This window comes from Leptosomus discolor, chromosome 12 (assembly GCF_034619465.1).
Source record: "Leptosomus discolor isolate bLepDis1 chromosome 12, bLepDis1.hap2, whole genome shotgun sequence".
Taxonomy (NCBI): domain Eukaryota; kingdom Metazoa; phylum Chordata; class Aves; order Leptosomiformes; family Leptosomidae; genus Leptosomus; species Leptosomus discolor.
In genome coordinates, this window is record NC_141402.1 from 7,327,468 (window position 1) to 7,346,900 (window position 19,433).

Genomic DNA, 19,433 nt, shown 5'->3' on the forward strand with positions numbered 1-19,433 from the left:
AAGTTTTATTTGTCTGGTGTTGTGGCACCGACTTTAAATTACAATCTGTATGTAGTTTAGTTTAACTTAAATGGTGTGTCACTGGTTTGCACGTTTCTGCTTTTTATAACCTGAAAGTCTCAGATGTTGATGCTTGAAACAGAAAAGCACTTTAGAATGGGAAATCCTGAGCTGTGGTATTTGACAGAGATGTTAAGTGATCTACGAACATAAAGGAGCTGTTAAACCCAAAATAGAATGTGCTTGGGTATTTCACAGTTACTGCACCTCAAATCAAACCAATGTCTGTAATTTGTATTTTGGGTGAAGGTTTTTGTTTAAGAAACAGGAAGGAGAACTTGGAACTAAGAAAAATTGTTCTTCATTAGGCCTGTTCAGGAATAACTGTTTATATAACTGCAACAATTCAGAACTATTATTGTAGAGTTTCAGGCAAAAAAAAAACCCAAGACTTAAAATGCTGCTTTTATATCTGTCCTGTTCAGAAATATCAAGTCCTATAGAGCTGGTCACATTGTCCTATTAATGGCGGCAATTCACGTTAATCGCAGTTAGGTTTTCCTGAAAAATCATCTACCGAAATAAGTGTAATACCCTTTAATTGCCTGTGGAGCTGTTGTTGGACTATTACACGTTTCTATACTTAAAAATTCCGTAAGGATATTCTCAAAAACAGCTTTTATACTCCTTATCCGCAAGAGCTGCGATGAAATAGTAGCAGAGGATAACGTGCCTGCAAGTTGAAGGGCAGGGTGCTCGGTCCCCCCGGCCCTGCCCCGAACAGCTCCTCCGCAAGGGCACCGCGCCTCGGCACCCTTCCAGCGGCCTCCCTAACGCCCCGCGCACCGCCTTCCGCGGGGACGGCAGCGCCCTGGGCCCAGCAGGACGTGCCGGGGCTGTTTGTACGGGCCGCGCCGGCACCGCCGCGGCCAAGCCAGAACTCCCTCCCCGCTGGTGCCCGCAGACCCAGCTCCAGACGCCCGCCTCCTCGGGCCGCGCCGCTCCGTCCCCACCGCGGGGGGCCGGCCGTAATGCCAGGGGCAGCCGCCCCAGGGCGCGCCCGGCCCCCGTGCTGCCCCCCTCGCTTCCTCCCTCCCCGCGGCCCCCGCCGAGGAACCCGCGACGTCCCCAAGCGCCGCTGCTGCTGGGCACCCTCCCCGGGGAATGAAATGGCGCCCTGCGCCCCGGCTCCCTCGTTGACGCACTGATGCCTCGCTACCCGCGGTACAAAATGGCGGCGGCGGCGGCCCCGAACCCAGCATAATCGAGACGCCATGAAGCCGCGGGGCGGGGCCCCGGGCGCATAGCCAATGGGCATTGGCGCGGGGCCTGGAGGCGGCCAATGGGAAGCGGAGGCGGTGACGCACGGCGCGGCGAGCCCAATGGGAGCGGCGGTAGCGCGGGGCGCGAGGCCCGCCCGCGCGGCTCGGGGCGGTGCTGAGGCGGGCGGGCGCTGAGGCGGCCGTTTCCTGTCCTGGTGCATGGTGGTCGGACGGAGGAATTGTTGGAAAATTTCTCGGCGAGGTTAGTATATAAATGTGTTTTTACCCAGTGTGCCTTATTCTAACCACCGCCATCTCCGGCTGGGCCGCCGCGCTGGGCCGCCGGGCCGGGCCTCGCCCTCCGCACCGCGCGCAGGGAGGCGGCGAGGGGCAGCGAGCGGGGGCAGCCGGGCAGCGCCGGCACCGACCGACACGAATAAAGCCGCGGCTCCGCCGCCCGCCCGCTCTGCGCGGCCCGGCCCCACCCCCGTCCCGCCGGGCCTACCCGCCGGCATCCTGCGCGGCGGAGCGCGCCGGGCCGGGCACCGGTCGCGGCCCCCGCCGCCTCCTCCGCGTCCCGGCCCTCGGGGGGCCGCGGGCTGCCCCCCGCCGGCCGCCCCCTCGCGGGCCCGGGCGCGGGGGCGCCCGTTAGCCGCTGCGTCACGGGCGGCGGCTGCCGGCGGCGGGGGCGCGCTCTCCGCGCGGGCGGGCGTGGGGCGGCGGGCAGCGCTGCGGGTGGGGGGTCCGGGCGAACCCCGCTCCCGCCCCAGGGCGCCCAGTGCTCGCCGGCGGCGCTCGCCGTGCGCGCGGCTGGGGGTCGAAGCGTTCTCACGTGTTCCGTTGGTTTTTTTAACGCGATTTTTCTGTTTCGGCGTGGGGCGGACTCCGAGTGGCATCGAAACGATTGCCTTCAGGGCTCCCTCGGCCTGGCGTGCGGGTTGATACGCGTGCAGTTTTAAAGAATAATTCGCTGTTCTTGCACGAAGTTGCATATTTTTAACGTTGTTGTAGTGCCGTAAGCGCGGCTGTTGCCGTGCTAACGCGGGAGAAGGCCCTTGCGCGGAGCTCGTGAAATCATCTTATCCAGTTCATCTCTTTCAACTCGCTAAAATACCGTGCAGAATAGCTTTAAGTGTTTTACAGCCTGCTCTCTCACGGCGTTTTCTTCAGTGTTGCTTGTCTAGAACTTTTCATAGAACAGGATAATGAGAAGCTGCACCTCAAGAAAAATTACCTGCAATAGAACAAAGATTTTCTTAAAATCTTCTGATAAGGTCTTATTTGTGGTGCTTATTCATCAAGAAAAAAATGACGTGCCTTTCGTACAAGTTACATTTTCTATTAAAAACCAAGCCTATGGTTGAGCAGCTCCAGTTACGTATAAAATGTCTTAAGGGTTTGTTTTGAACTACCAAAGAATTACGTTTAACACTATACCCAGAGTGATACCAGTACTTTTAAGGGACGTTATTCCTGTTTCCAGTGATAGATAAACATCAACCTTACAGTCTTTCAAAGAAAACATTTTATCTTGCCATACAGTTTTATCAAGATTCTGCTGTTGTAAATCTGTTATGCTTTAGAGGACTATATACCAGATATCTCTGTTCTAGCTTCAAGGTGACAGTACCTGAAAAATTAAACTTTTTTGTCCTTAACCAGTAGCTTTTTAAGAGTAGTAGTATATGTGTAGTATATCTTAGCTTCTTTGTGTAAGCATGCTTGCTATACAGCTTTAGAATGGCAGAGTACAACATAACTGTGTTTCCATGGCTTGTTTTTTTGTATGTCATGCATTAAAATCTTGAGCTTTCAAGCTCTATATGTGTCAGAAGCTATTAATCTGAATCACTGCAGAAAATGAAATGCAGCAGTACGTGGTCAAATAATACATGATGGTTTGGGTAATAGCTTGCATTAAATGAGATGTAAAAAATAAACATTTTAAACAGTTTTGAGATACCTATTTCAAATTTATTACATAATTTACGTAAACTTTCTCATAATTTTAATGAAATATTTCATTTCTAGTATCCTATCTGAGAGTTATTTTGCGTTACATTAAATGGTCAAATAAAGCAAATGCTTAAGCAAGTGTAAAAGTTTCTTTAGCTAGAAAGTCATGCGGGCTTCACTCTGTCTTCATGCGTGTGTAGCATTTGATGCTTAAACATCAAAATGTTTCTGTCGTGAGCTGGCAATTCCTTTTCTCGAAGGAGACAGGCACAGCGATAATAGTGATAAATATGCCCAGGTAATGAGTGTCAAAATTAGGCTGTAGATTTGTTTTTGTCTCTAGAATATCTCGAATTATGTACTGCTTCAGCTCAGCAGACTGCTGCTGGCCCCCCTTTTGCTGTCCTGTGTGATGCAGAAGGGAGTTGGTAGGAGTTTGAGCAGTGAACAGGGTCTGAGCAGCAGGTGCTGCCTACGGATGGGCTGCCTGCTCACCTACAGTTCTGGATGTGCTGAAGGTTCCTCAGTGTAAGCGTGCTGGTGGTAATGGTCTCCCCCTGGACACCATCTTTTCTGGGCATTTCTTAAAACATTGTCCGTGTGTTGTTGCAGAGTTATGTATTGGCCTTAAAAAAAAATGTATGGGTTTTGTCTTAAAATAAAGCTAAAAGGACAACAGTTTCAAACTGAGTTGCTTCTCTTACAGTGTAATTTGGCTTCATTTAGAGTGTGGCATGTTGATCTTTCCTTGCTGTTGCATGTGAGTCTTGGCCTTAAGGGGTTTTGGGTTAAAACATGCTCAGCCATAGGTGGAGTCTTTGAGAAACACTGTTAATAAATTCTGAGGTGTCTTTAGTTGGCACTTGTGAAACTATTTGGTTTTAGGGCTCAGCTGAATTTGGATCTGTTTCCACACATAAAGCAAGCAGCACATTTCTGATAATTAGGGCAATTCTTCCAGATTCAAGCATTGTAATGGACAGAATGCAAATATTCACGAGGCAGATCTAAGTTATCTCAGTGTACTCCAGTTCCTTCATTACTCTTTTCCTGTTTGCATTTTGACTTGTACCCTCTCCCTTGATCATCCCCATGATCTCTGCTTCCCACACTATCTTTTGTAACTCCTGCTGCCTCTGACACGTGTATGTACATACTGTAGCATCCCAGGCCAACCTTTGTTTGCCTTTCCTTGCCACTGGCTTTTTTCCTGTATTGTCGCAGCTCTTGCACATTTGTACAGCTCAACAGCATGCTTTCTGCTCTTTCTGCGTTAATAGGTGGGCAGTTTGTTTATTCATCTCTTCTATGCTGTAGGGAAATTGGTGCACCTGGTAAAGAGAGCATGAATTGGGTAGCCTATTCCTGTGCCTTGTGCCACAAAAGATCCCAAAGGATTGAAGGAAGGTTTCTGCTTAGCTTATGGATCCCTAAGGTGGATTGTGATCCGAACAGATGGATAGTCTTCTGGAATCTGAGAATTCAGCTCTGAAATGCAAGTTCCTGTAAATAAAAGTGTGCATAGGTGTTATTCTGAGGGTGGACTAAGGAATCGGAGGGAGATGGCTGTCCGAGGACACCACATTTCTGGGTGAGGAGGGCAAGGAAGACTTACAACTGACCCATCGTGGCACAATGGGATTTATGGGGTTCTGCCTGTGCCCGAAGCCTGTAACTTGATCTGCTCTTAGTTGTATTTAACTTAAAGGGAATATAGTTTTGGTCCTTTAGCTCTGTGCACCAGGGGTTGTTGATCAATTACTCAAAACCAGAATTGGACTAAGTCAGTGAATGCTTCCAGTGACTTAGTCTGCTAAAATTTCCTATTACACTGCTTTTTTAATTGTATAGTGGGATTGCACTTTGTTCCACCAAAATAACACTTGTTAAATAAATTAAGTTCTCAGTTTTGAAGGGAATTTACAGTTCCAGCAAGTTCTGCGATATTCAGAGTTGACATCAGTTACACTTACAACTACTTGGTGCTTCCTTCAGTCTGTATTTTATTGTCTGCTGAATGTTTTCCTTTGTATACACTCCTTGAGGGGAAAATTGTGTTATCTGCTTAATGCTCTTGGACTTCATTTCTGATGACAGACTTCTGTAAATTGGAAGAGGTGTCTGTATTTGCAAGTTAGTTGGTGTTGTCCATATTTCAAGTATATTCACACAGCTAACATGATATTACACAGAGTTTCTTAGAATATATTTAGTTCTACTGCTTTTCAATTTCAATTTGTAATCTTTTTTTTTTTTTTTTTTTGGAATTCAGGGTAAAGGTTGGCAATTCAGTAGGCTGTCCATTTAGTTTCTGAAATACAAGCGTAGACTAAAACACGGCTGTTAACTGTCATGGCTAATACTGATACATCTGTAATGTAGTTTCCAGATTACTAATTAACTCATAACCACACAAAACAACCCACTCAAAATTCCCTGTTTTGTTAGCAGTCTGAGCAGATTTGCAGGATTTGAAGAGGCACAACCAGGATTGTTTTAGTCATGTAAATTAGACACTTTTATGAATTCTTGACAATTAAGAGAGTTAGAATTCTGGTTGACACAAAAGTATAACATTGATAGAAATAATTGGTCTCAGTTTTTCAGATTTTTAGCCCTTAAGTATTCAGCTTTTCACCAAATGTTCCTTGTTTTGTTTAAAACACTCACTGTTAATAACTGGAGGTTTTATGATTTAAGGATTAAGTAGCCTCCTGGAGTGCTTTGTAAGTTAACTGTATCTTTTTTTGTTTGTTTTCTTTATGCTGCAGATAGGGATTACTGCTTTCTAGGAGTAATTTGAATACAATCCTGACATACATGATCTGGATGTAGCCAGTATTTTGTGTATATATATACTTGATGGTAAAAAGCAAACCCCAAAAGCCAGGAGTTTTAAAATCCAATAGTTTCATTGGTTAAGTGCTCTAATTCTGTTTCTCGCTTTGTGACATCCGAGGGAAAATCCACTTAGAATGAAATGTAGTGCTTTATCTCACTAACATGTGTGCTGAAAAATTGTTTAAAGTTGTTTTTGTGGGTTTTTTTAGCTTTGTTAGTAATGTTCTAAGTTTTTCAAGTGTAAAACAGAAATAGAAAATCATAGCTTCGACTTTTTTCTGATCTCAGGCCCAACAATCAGTTTCTGAGCATGTACGTTGTATATATTTATCCTTACTTTTTTTTACTGTTAAAACAAAAATAGTTTGTTACAGGTCAGTCTGCAATAAAGAAATGGGGTGGGGTTATTTACAAAAGAAGGTATGTCTGAGCATTGATAATACAAGTTTGTCTGGGAGAGAAGAAATGTGTATTAACTTTGAGCAAGGAATACCATCTGAGTTGAGAGAAGGTTTGGTAGGTGAGTTACATTGTTCCTGTTGCAGTAGCCCTGCAAGCCATTCCATACACGCACAGAAGTATTTGAATGATGCACAGGTATTTTCAGTCGTATTTGAATTTCATGTTTTGGTGCAGATTATAGGGCCCTTTCTCATGCTAAACCTATATGGCAGTGTACCAAGAATAACTGTCTCATTAGTGCATTGATCATTGACTAAGTTCATTAGTATACTTTTTTTTGTACTTTAATAAAACTTTCAGAATCCTGGTCCCTGTACCTCTGCAGATGGTGCTGTATGAATCACAGCTGCTTGTTGCCGTCCTTGAAAGATTTTTGGAGCTCGATCTCTCAGAAGACTCCCAGATCTGTTTCAGATCTCTGGGTCAGGAATCTGTGCTCGTTATTGGGTAGTTACTTAGGAGCAGTGCTGTTGTAATAGTGCCATGACAGGCAAATGTGATCATTGAACTAAGTACTTGCTGGTGAGGTCCTTGTACCAGAGCTGCAGCATGAGTTTAATTAGCTTTTTGTCAGCACAGCTGACAGTTAATATACTAATGGAACTACCCTGACTTCCATTGATTAACCAGTAATTTTTTCTCTAATATGTTCAAGAAACATGCAAAGTTAGGAGTCATCTTTGGGATCAACCCGAGTCTTCTCCACACGTGTAGGACTTCCTGGTGGGTGGCCTTATGATCTGCCTGCGTTTTTTTTTGAGTGCCATACATTTGAAAATCATAGCATCCTTAACACTCCCACAGTGTGAAATTACACGCACATGCATAATCTTGTAATATTAGAGTAAAGATTTGTAAGAGTAAAGATTTGTAAGCGTTCTTTATTTGCACTGGTTAATCCAATTTTTTTTTAATAAAATGCAAGCATTGATCTATGACAATACTTTCAACATTCATGATTTGTAGATGGGATTCACAATGTAAACTGAATGTATGGTGATGATTTTGGAGTAAGACGACTGCTGGATCATAAAAGTAATTATGTGAGGCTAAATGTGGCTCTCACTGATCACACTGAAGTCAAGAGTTGTGCTTGGTTATGGCAGTGATAAATTTGTCTTACATTTATATGTTATTTCTGAAGAGATACCAAACTCTGTGGCAGTGAATTAGTCTTGAACTACATTACAGTCAGGATGTATCTTTGGTGGAATGAAAAGTTTGAGATACTGCAAAAAGAGTAAAAAGGAGCCTTGAGTTTGACTGCAAACCTCTGCTTTGGGCAACATGAGTCTCTGCAAGTTAGTTGTGCTGCCACTTTGAGTGTATACATCATGCTTAGGCAGTTGACAGTGCTGTCAGTCTTGATTAAGTTCTTCTCCAGGGCCAGGGTTAGAGCCCGTGGTTCAGAATTCACAATGCTGCTTTGCTATCTAGAAAATAATTGTGTAATTTGCTATTAAATTGCATATCTTACCCTTCTGTCTGAATCCAACTATTGTTGCCAGATTCCTTAGTAGAGGTTTTTACTCTGTGTTTCAGCCTTGTTTCCATTTTATACAGTGAATGATGAATGTGGTGTTTAATTATGTTTTGCTTGCCTTTACAAGAGACTAGAAAGAAATACAGTAAGAGAAATTAAGATTATAGGAGAAAGCATGTAGAAATTAGAAATGCCTAACATTAAGTAGTTTATGTTTATTCACTAAAAGTCAATCTGACCAATTATAGCATGAAACCAATGTTTCAGTGCAATGGTAAAATACTGAAAGAGGTAAGGGCTGTCAGTGAAGAAAGAAATCCATGTCTCGTCTGTTGAAGCATTTGATCAAAGCATCCACAGGATCTAGATTTCATTTCTGTTCCTGCTACAGATTTCTAGTGTAATAGTGTGAAATATCATATAGGTACATATGGGAACAGGAGTAAGATTTTTAGAGAGCCTTAGTTCTGCTGTTTTTATTCTGAGCTTACAGCTGCCAAAGGACTTTGTGTAATTGTAAGCTATACACTTGGGGCCTCTAAAACAACTTTGGTCTAGTCAGTTTTTCAGTCTCAGTAATTTTTTGCACTGAGCCCCAGAAAGCTGTAATGCATATTAATTATCAGTTGGAAGTAGATTTAATCAGAATTGTAGGTATTAATTTTGATTTTTCACAAATGTTTGTTAATCAGACTAGTTTTTGGAAATTACTGGTATTTGCAATCATGTAAGTTGTTAATGACCGTAATGCAGCCAGTATTTAATTCAGAAGAACCTTAATTATGTTACTGTGCTGACATACTTGAACTGATTTTGGGATCCAGTTTTGTCAAACATGGGAATGCAGTTTCTAAAATTCCTTAATGAAAGTTTCAGTATTGTGGGGTTGTGTGTCATTTGCCATTTTACTTTTCTGGATTGTTTTTTATTTGTTATTTTTATAAGTTATAAAATTACAAAGGTTTTGTACATTATTTAGAAGTGTACTAAAAATAAAAGTGATTTTTTTTTTTTCCAAATTAAATAAATGGGTATTATTTCAAACTCAGTGCTGCCTGTGCAATGAGGGTGAAGAATCACAAGGTTGTTGAATGTCTGGAGTAGATGTTTTCCTGTCTTTGCCAGTTTTTTCTTCCTCCACATTCTAGATTGCATTTTATAAGTAAGCTTTCTTCCATGACTACTATTACAAACTTTATTCCATTTCCTGTTGATCATCCTCTAAGCAGTATCTTTTTTTTTTTCCTCTAAGGAGTTTCTGCTACTTGTCACTGCAGGTTTTTTCCTTTGTCCAGCATACAGTGGTATAGTTGTTCTTTAAATGGCAAATTCCTGCTGTTTTCCAGCTGTTACTTGCCACATTCTTCACTACATGGAGTCTCTTCATGCTGTCCTCTCAGCTGCCAGAGTTTCCAAGTGCCCCAAACCCGCTTTCTGCTCCATGGCAGCATGCCCTCTGCCAGCTCTTGGTTCACTTTTTTCAGCTGCCTAAATCCCACATACTGCTTCTTAGTTGTTCAATTCCTAGTTTTCAGTGGAGCCTCCTGTTTCCAGCTGCTAGATTGAGTTTACATAAAAACTTCTCTTTTAACATGGCATCTTTTCTTCTAAACAAGTGACAACACTGAAATGATTCTGTTTGCTTGTTAGTGGAGGGGAAAAATACAGGAGGTGCTCTCTCGATAGGCAACTTGATGAAGCCTTTGTGAAAAATCCTTTATTTTTAACCAATCTCCACCCACCCCCACCCCCCTGCATCCCTCTGTTTTTCTGAGTGTTGAGAATTTGAAGCATACTTAGGTTCACATTTTTTCTGTTCAGAGGATGGGGGATGGGGTGGTTGGCTTTTGTTGTTTGGTTGGGTTTTTAAATAAAAAATTGCACCTATGTACCCTGTTGGATGGCATGTTTTATCTATCAATGTTATACTGGAAGTTTACATTCTAGTGCAGCTTTAGTGAAAAAACATAATAAAGTCAGCAGCATGCATCACTAACTCACTGCTTTTGCTTTGTAACTAACAGTGCAAGACTTCTTACAGCATCACTTGCAACTGGGTGTTGCCTCCTCTTATCAAAAACACTTTTCAGTTCAGAGATTTTTTCAGTCTAATAATTTTCTGTCTCTACGCTGATTTTTTTCTGGGAGGTATTTTAACCATCTTAATGGTACGTTTTCTCTGCATGAATACCATAGGAGTATTTTGATGACTAATCATTTCAGGAATGCAGTATGCATTACTGTCCTTGTGAAAGTCTTCCCAAATATCATCATTAACATGCCTTTGAAAATTGCAACTTGGGTATAATCTATGAAGATCTGCAAGAGTTCACAAAGTCAAGTCTCAAGTTTTCACTTCAGTGAGTACCTCATGACTAAGCCTGTACTTGTGTCTTTTCTGCAGGACAGCTCTTGACATTAAGCAGAATACACATGCATCAATCTTGTTAGCAGCAATGCAGGCCCCAGCCCAGCGTTCATGTATTTTCCTAAAAAATAGATGCTTTCAGCTGCTTTTTAACTAATGAGGTGCAATATTTGACATGGGTAAAAGTGACCTTTCCCAGGTTCTTGCTGACAAAATTCCTGGCAGACACGAGGTTTAAATAAAAAGCTTAGTGATGCTAATGCACAGAAATAAAAGCAGTAAGGTGGATTAGCGAAAGAAGCTGGTGAGATTCAGATTGGAAGAAGGATGAAGGCAAATTTGTTGGAAGCTGAGGAGAAAGCAAGAATGTAAGCCAGTTAGGAGAAAAGGGGAGGAATATATTCATCAATGACCTGGATGAGGGAATAGTGTGGACTGTCAGCAAGTATGCTGATGAAACAAAACCGAGAGGAGTGGCTGACACACCAGAAGGCTGTGCTCTGCCATTCAGCGAGACCTGGACAGGCTGGAGAGCTGGGCAGGGAGAAATTTAATGAAATACAACAAGGGCAAGTGTGGAGTCTTGCATCTGGGAAAGAACAACCCCATGGACCAGTCTAGGTTGGGGACTGAGCTGTTAGAGAGTAGCGTAGGGGAAAGGGACCTGGGGGTCCTGGTGGACAGCAGGATGACCATGAGCCAGCAATGTGCCCTTGTGGCCAAGAAGGCCAATGGCATCCTGGGGTGTACTAGAAGGGCTGTGGTCAGTAGGTCGAGAGAGGTTCTCCTCCCCCTCTACTCTGCCCTGGTGAGACCCCACCTGGAATAGTGTGTCCAGTTCTGGGCCCCTCCGTTCAAGAAGGACAGGGAGCTGCTTGAAAAGAGTCCCGTGCAGAGCCACAGAGATGGTTAAGGGGGTGGAACATCTCCCTTATGATGAAAGGCTGAGGGAGCTGGGTCTCTTGAGCTTGGAGAAGAGGAGACTGAGGGGTGACCTCATTAATGTTTATAAATACATAAAGGCGAGTGTCAGGAGGATGGAGCCGGGCTCTTCTTGGTGATGGCTAATGACAGGACAAGGGGCAACGGGTGCAAGCTGGAGCACAGGGGGTTCCACATGAACATAAGGAAAAACTTTTTCACTGTGAGGGTGGCAGAGCACTGGAACAGGCTGCCCAGAGAGGTTGTGGAGTCTCCTTCTCTGGAGACATTCAGAAGCCACCCGGACATGTTCCTGTGTGACCTACGCTAGGTGGTCCTGTTCTGGCAGGGGGTTGGACTAGATGATCTTTCGAGGTCCCTTCCAACCCCTAACGTTCAGTGATTCTGTGAAAAGAGTGACTAAAGCTGAGGTAAGGGAAGAGATTTGAGTTTGATTAAACAGACTGGTTTCAAAAAGCCAAGACAAATGGATAAAAATATGATAGGAGACTAGATTTGCAGGGTAGATGATGTACCAACAGCGTGGTGATACTGTTTTAAAGGTATGCAATATCAAAATGATTAGATACTGTAGAACAAACTAAGTTGGAAGGGAGAGGTTATCCAGTCCAGCCCTGATCCAGGCAGGTCTGATTGGACCAGGTTGCCCAGGACTGTGGCAAGTTGAGTCTTGAATGCATACAAGGATGGAGAGTCGGTAACCCTTCTTGACGACGTGTTCCTTTATTTGACCATTCTTGGGGGGGGGACGGGACGGACGACGACAGGACATGACAAGTAACACTGTGGCAGCAATAAGCCATATCTCTGTGGTAGCCTGACCCATTTCTCTACAACACAGGCCAACTTTACATCTTTAATTCCTTCCCCATCCTCTTCCTCAGACCTTGTAGCTCTGTCTGGTTAGCCTGTCTTCGCCACTGGGGAGAAAGAAGAGAGGCTGAAAGTGAGCAGCACATCCACTTTTGGCTGAGGGTATTCCTCCTTGCACAGCAGAGTAACAAAACCAAAACTGCTGTGTCACCAAAAAGTGAGTGAAAGCTGGGGTTTTGCTGTTCGAGACAGTCCCAGTGCTACAACCTCTGTTACAGGGGATGTAATTCAAAGAGCAGTCTGAACGTGAACCGTCTTGAGATGTAGTGGCAGGAAGGAGATCGACAACAGTGTGATGGGCATGGGGCACACCAGCAGTAAGAGATGAATTAGGGACTAGTTGCAGAAGGAGTTGGTGTGGATGTGGGAGTATTTTAGATTATTTTGACAAGAAGGATGGGATTATATTTGGGAAGACTGATGTGCTGGAAAGTTGGTACCATGATAGGACGGACTGAAGAAGGAAACTTAACTTCAAGGAGAAGGGGATGGGGATAAGAAGCTATTGGAAGGATAGAAGATTGGGAAGAGGATATATTGCAAGGGATAATTTTTAAAGGAGGTGGAATTGGTAGAACACAGCAACAGTCTGTGTAAATTACAGCGCATCATCATCCAGATCATCTGGAATAGGGGGAAGTAGTGAACATTGTTCTGCTGTGTGCAGCAGTTCACTCTTGATTTTTATTTTATTTTTATTTTTTTTGTGTATGGTAACTATTAATCAGCCACACTACAATAGCAAACACTGTAAAATAATTTAAACGAGTACTTTTACTCCTTCGGCCCTTGCATTTATCTTGCATTAGATTTCTTTTTCTTCCAAAATAGCCATTGACCCATTAAGCAACTGATTTTGCTCCCTTTCGGGACGTTACAGTTGTCTGCATTGACTAGCTACCTCTCCACTTCCCCAAAGCTGAGAGAAGAGGTATAAGCTCTGGAGGAAGGATGTTACTCTATTTTAAAGGCAGGTAGTATATTAAGAAGATACTTTGTCTAAGAGAAGGAATACTTTAAAGTACACTGGAGCTGAAAGGCCTTTAAGATGCAGTCCCTGCTGGAATTGTTTCCATATAGTTCCAATCAAAAAGAATGGTCCTGTAGCCATTCTTCTCCAATGTGTAAAGTGATCTATCTGCTTTGCAACTACTTCCATGCAGTGTCCTGAAAATTGAGTGAATGAAAACATTGACAATACAGAACACTGTTAGCAGTTAAGACAGACAACCTCTGTTCACCACTAACATCTAATACTATAATTACTTAATTTAACTTGCCACAAGCTGCTAGTACCTCCAGAGAAACAATCATTTAAGTTGGTCTGGAATAAAACTTTTTTTGGTGCTGGTTTATTTTTTAAACTGCATCAGTTTTCTAATTTGACTTGCTGCAGAGGACATGAACGCTGAGAGTAGGGTCACTTCAGTGCTTGTTTAAGCTGAACCTGTAGCTACAGCATGTCCCATTTTTGGTTTAAAAGCAAAGTGCTTTCTAAGTAAGTGTTTTGTCCCTATTTTGAGGCAGGGGGGATAAATGAGTAATAGGGAAAGAAGTTACTAGTCCAAAGTCACTAACATGGAGATGGTAGAGGAAGGAGTTGAACTCAGGATCTCTTATGTCCTCATGCAATTCCTTGTCGCTTAGATTATAGTATCCAAAAAGCTTAGTTATTTTTTCTTCAGAAATATCTAGTATAAATACAATTTTTTCTGGATGGCTTCTCTGCACTGGCTCTTCTTCTGTTGTATTACATCTCTTTTAGAGACTTCATTCTCTATAAAAGTTTCTTTTCTTGAAAAGGATGCTGGAAACAAGAATTTCTCATGTTCACTTGGATGTTAAAAAATCTCTCACACCTCTTTTGAATTACATTTTGATTTCTACCTTAACTGTATCTTGGTTTTGATGCTCAGAGTTGTTCAACGTTCAAATTCTTTATTGCAAGCCTATATTTTAATCTCCTTAATGTTCCAGATAGATATTATGTAGGATTTTAATACTGGAAGGCATATTTCTTACTGAATTGGGAACTGATCATTACTAGTGTTTTTTTTCTTACATGATTTTTCAATGTAGCACACGAAAAAACTTGCCTTTTTATGGGAGGCTTAAAACCTTCCTAAAGCTACCCCTTCCACTTTCTTTATTAAACTGTACCTATTCCATTAACTGGGCTCCTGACAGTAAACCAGACCTTCAATAATATTCTCAGGCATGCTGGGGTGATTTAGACTCCAGGTCCAATTTCAGGAGGTAACGTGGGTACTTGATATAACATCATATTAAAAGTTATCGGGGCTTGGACCATAGCAACATGTTTGCTTTGTGCACAGCACTCGGGCTGAAGCACTTCAGACAGCAAGAGCAGCAGAGCTGCAGCAGCTGTGTATGGGTCAGCTTTTTCTCTGCTGCGACTAAGAAACTTATGTAGCTGCCCACCTCTCTAGGAAGTAGAGTCTGGTTCAAAGACTTGGATTTATTTGGAAAATATTACTCGGGTATGATTTTCAACTACTAAATTAGTTGACCAGACCTTTTAAATACTGCAGGCATGCTGGAGTACCTAAATGGTCTAGTTTTGCTTTCATTATTCTTTAGTTTTGATGTAGGCATGAGTTTCTCAGTGGTCTTTGAGACTGTTCATGAGTTGCTTGTTCAAGGGCAGATTTCTGGATTGTAGAGGTAAAAATAGTTTAGTTATTTAGAAATGTAATCATAAGTAAATTAAAAACCCTAGATTATTCTCAGCCTTGAATTATGAAACAGCAGGTCATAGAACTGTACTAAAATTAAAAGCTTTGTTTATCTGTAACCTTTTTGTGAGATTATCTAACTGCTGCTTATTGTAAGAAAAACTCTTGACTATCAAGAGATTGGGGGGGGGGGAGATTTGCTTTAATGCTGTGTAGCTTAGATTGCAATTCCATGTAGATGTTTGGGGTTTTTTTTCTTTCATCTACATGTCTAAGTGTACATTACATTATCTAAAGGGCTTGCAGAACTCGGTGACCTTTTTTGGGTTGTTTTTTTTTGTGTGGGTTTTTTTTTGGTGGGGCTTTTGGTTTTGTTTGTTTGGGGTTTTTTGTTTGTTTTTTCCTATGGTGAAAGCCAACACCTGAGTTAGTAGAATGCAATGTTATATGTTTCCTTTATAGCTTCTTAATCTAGTAATACTGAAAATTAGTAATAGCCTTTCAGATTCAGTAGACTTCTTAATCTCCCATATTGTTCAGCCTGGAGAAAGAAGGCTCCAGGGAGACCTAGTAGCGGCCTTCTGGTACGTAAAGGGGGCTACAGGAAAGGTGGGGAGGGACTCTGTCAGGGAGTGTGGTGACAGGATGAAGGGTAACAGTTTCAAACTGAAAGAGGGGAGGTGTAGATGAGATATTAGGAAGAAATTCTTTATTGTGATGGCAGTGAGAGACTGGCAGAGGTTTCCCAGAGGAGCGGTGGCTGCCTGCTCCCTGGCAGTGTTCAAGGCCAGGTTGGATGGGGCTGGGAGCAACCTGGTCTGGTGGACGGTGTCCCTGCCCATGGCAGGGGGTTGGAACTGGGTGGTCTTTATGGTCCCTTCCAACCCAAACCATTCTGTGATTCTGTGATCCTATGCGTGGGTAAAAAAAATCTGTATCCAAAGGGCTAGCTGTATCTGGTTCAATGAGATACATGCAGAGTTGTGACTGTCACTCAGTAATCACTGTCCTGTTGTCTTATTAATACATTTTATAATTAAATACGTTATTATTTTCAAGGAGGAATTCTTAAAATATTTTTTTAAAAAAAAACAGAAACTCTCTTGGAAAGTTTAGAGAATTAGTTGGATTGTTCAATCAGACTTACTAATGGAAGTGTGTATTTCCCAGTATATGATAGATTCTAAACTTCTTACTGGCACCAGAGAGAAGTGTAATTTATATAGTTAAAGTCCTGATGTTGTCATGGGTGACTGTGGGTGAATTGTCAGCTTTATTTTAATTCTGAGGACAAAAGGATATCATTGCTTATACTGTCATTACCACCATACTTCTTTAGACATTGGTTGAATATTTCATGTTTAACTGAAATTTAAACATGGTTGATGCACGTCAATTTAGTAACTGCTACCTCAAGTTCTTAACAGCTTAGTGAATTGAGGTAATAATGTTTACCTATTTCAAATAACTTTTTTTATCTAAAGTATTTTCCAGCTAAGTCAATCATTCATTGCATCTTTATGTGAAAGGTAACATAAAATATTTGTAGCAGCTGTATAAAAATCTAATTAAACTTGGATTGACTTTAACTAGTTCTGGTTCTGTATTTAAGTTTTCTATCTATGTTTTGTGAATATTTTCTTTCTAGGTAGACAATGTTATTAGCTCAGATAAATCGAGACTCTCAGGGAATGACTGAATTTTCTGGAGGAGGAATGGAGGCCCAGCATGTGACTCTCTGTCTAACAGAAGCTGTAGCTGTTCAAGGTGAACCTTCAGGTTAAAATATCTCTCTACATTATTGTGTCTTTTCTGTTTGAAATTCAAATAAAACTCTAAAACTCATGTAGTGCATTCAAAATGAAAAATCTAACAGAAATTATTCTTAGTTAACTGAGATTGATTAAGTTCACTAATTTAATTCTAAAAGGAAATGATCTCTTAATTAAGGTAATAGGAGTATAAATGTGCCAAAACAGGAAATACAAAAACTGGCTTCATTCTCACTATAGTTTTACTGTTTTATACTTTGTAACTTCAGTTTGTATGTACGTATGTATATAAGTATGTATTAAACAAGTTGAGTTTTAAAATTGGTGATCTGGGATTGGTTTAAACGATGTTTTCTGACAGCTCCATTATGGTCTTATGTGATTAAAAACTTTTTCCTAAATCTGTATTTTACTCTAAATAGATTTGTGTATTTTAATGACAGGTAGTAATATACAAAAGAAAATTATCAGTACAAGTATATATGACATAATTTGACTTTGACACTTATGACCTAATTAACATTTATTCTAAAATTTCAGCTTTGTAGTTACTTATTCAGTGACATTGTAACTTTTTTAGTAAAGGAAGATAACATTCTAGCTGTCATATTTCCAGGCAAATTCTTGAGCATATGACCCTACTATATGTTCAAGGTTCAAAAACCAGAAAGCAAGTAAGAATTATTTCTTATTATTTCTGAAATCATGATGCTTTAAGGGCATGTAATCATTTATGGAGGTGATGAAGTTGTGATTTTTAGGGTTTTGATGCTGGTAATAGTGAATATGAATTTTTTGGGTTTTTTTGGGTTTTTTTGCTAGATGGTGACAACTTAGAAAACATGGAAGGTGTAAGTTTGCAAGCAGTTACTCTTGCTGATGGCTCCACTGCTTACATACAGCATAATTCTAAAGGTAGGTAAATTACTAGAAATTGATTGGTATTGAAATTGTATTCCCCTTTTTAACCCTGTTTTTGGATTGTAAACTCCTTTGGATTGTAGTTCATTCAAAACCTCTACAATGTTTATGAAGTTCCAATTCCAGCTGGGAATTACAGGTATTACAGTAATACTATAAAATAAACATTTGTTTCTGCTGCTAATAAGATGTACTAATCAAATGCAGAACACAAGTCAAGCAAAAGTGAGATGATCTTTACACTTCAAAAGAAAATACCAACATTCTGCCTACTGGATAGGACATCAGGCCTTTTCCATTTTTTTTTAGTCCCAGAATTTTAAAACCACTGTGTAGTCATACTGTGCATACTCATTACCAAACATTATTTCTCAGTGATAATTTTATTGATATTTTAATCCAGAAAGTATCAACTGTGTGTTTAAATTGTAACACGTCATACAGAATATTTTTTAAGAATTCTAATTGTGTATTTCAGATGGTAAATTAATGGATGGCCAAGTGATTCAATTAGAAGATGGTTCTGCTGCTTATGTTCAGCATGTACCCATGCCTAAAAGCAGTAAGTGTAATAATACACGAAATACATTCTAAAATAATGTATTACTGATGAATATTGATATTAAGTAATTAAGTCATTATAATAGCTTGATTTCTTATTTAATGGCAACAGTTGTGAAGAGATCCCAGGTACTTTGTGATGCTAGGTATTTAGTATTAATCTTTCCAACTAACAGATTTTTCATACTATTGTTGAAGCATTGTTACTATTTTTTCCAAACAGGGGACAGCTTGCGTCTGGAAGACGGACAAGCAGTTCAGCTGGAAGATGGAACTACAGCATTTATTCATCACACCTCAAAAGGTAATTTTTTTTTTTTTTAAGTGTGATTTATTACATAAGAGTTCAACAGAACTTCAGCAGTATAAAATACAGTACTCTTTTTAGACTATGATGTCATTTAGTGTGATTCCCAATGTAGATTACTTGTTGCTGTTACTTTGTGACATCTGGAAATTGTTGAAATGAGTCTGGTTCAGTTCCTTTTTTGGACCTCAGGTAACAGTTATAAACAAAATCAAAACTAACTTTTCACTTTTTTTAGCCCAGGATCACATTAAAGTAAGTATGTGTCATGTTAGTAGAGAGTGTAAGCCCTTATACAGATTTCAGCAATAATTGCATGTGAAAATGAGAAGAGAAAAAGCAGGTAAGAATCAATTGATCAATCGATCCCTCTTGAGCTAAAGAATATAGAGATTGACTTAAATTTTAAATTGTGCTATTGATGATTTTGCCGTTAGGTAGTAGGGCAGAAAATGTGACAGCTGACAGTCAAGCATGCAAACGTATCTATTTTAAATAATAACTTAGAATTCTGCAGAAGATTATTACACTAGTCTTGGAAATAGTAATACTTCTCTTCAAAAAGTGATCAAGTAGATATTTTAATTCTGTTTAAACCAGTGTTACAAGAATTACATTCTACAATCAGCAATACTAAGAGGAGAGAATATAATAAGGAATTTCTTCCTTAAAAGTCGTCCTATATTTTATGTATTTCTTTTGTGTATTTGCGCGATTCTGTTGTTAAAATGATCAGATTTATGAACTGTGAAATCTTAAGTATTGACATCAGTACATTTGTTACGTTATTTTCATTTTATTATGAGTGGATACAAAACGGAATGCATATTTGTGTTCCTGGTTTCCTTTGTAAATAAAGCTAGACCAATATAAAATTGGTTTTGCACCTTTTTAAGTGTGCAGAAATAAAGCTATGAGAGGTGTTGTCTTGAAAAAAATTTCATCACTGCTGTTCATAGTAATATTCTAAGTGTTTATATTTGAATATA

The 19,433-nt window shown here is 40.6% G+C and overlaps 1 protein-coding gene across 2 annotated transcripts in view; it reads left to right on the forward strand.

Annotated features, from left to right (window-relative positions):
- Nucleotides 1-1,456: 1,456 nt before the first annotated feature.
- The window catches only part of ZNF143 (zinc finger protein 143), a 41,701-nt gene continuing 23,724 nt past the window's right edge, over nt 1,457-19,433 (forward strand). Inside the window, exons 1-5 of one of the 2 annotated variants that reach the window (XM_086472133.1) lie at nt 1,457-1,524; nt 16,532-16,662; nt 17,478-17,570; nt 18,055-18,138; nt 18,361-18,441. In XM_086472133.1, the coding sequence (XP_086328259.1) occupies nt 16,539-16,662; nt 17,478-17,570; nt 18,055-18,138; nt 18,361-18,441 (382 nt within the window). In that variant the 5' untranslated portion in view covers nt 1,457-1,524; nt 16,532-16,538. The remainder of the gene's footprint in view (nt 1,525-16,531; nt 16,663-17,477; nt 17,571-18,054; nt 18,139-18,360; nt 18,442-19,433) is intronic. The other variant, XM_086472135.1, reaches the window with a different exon arrangement.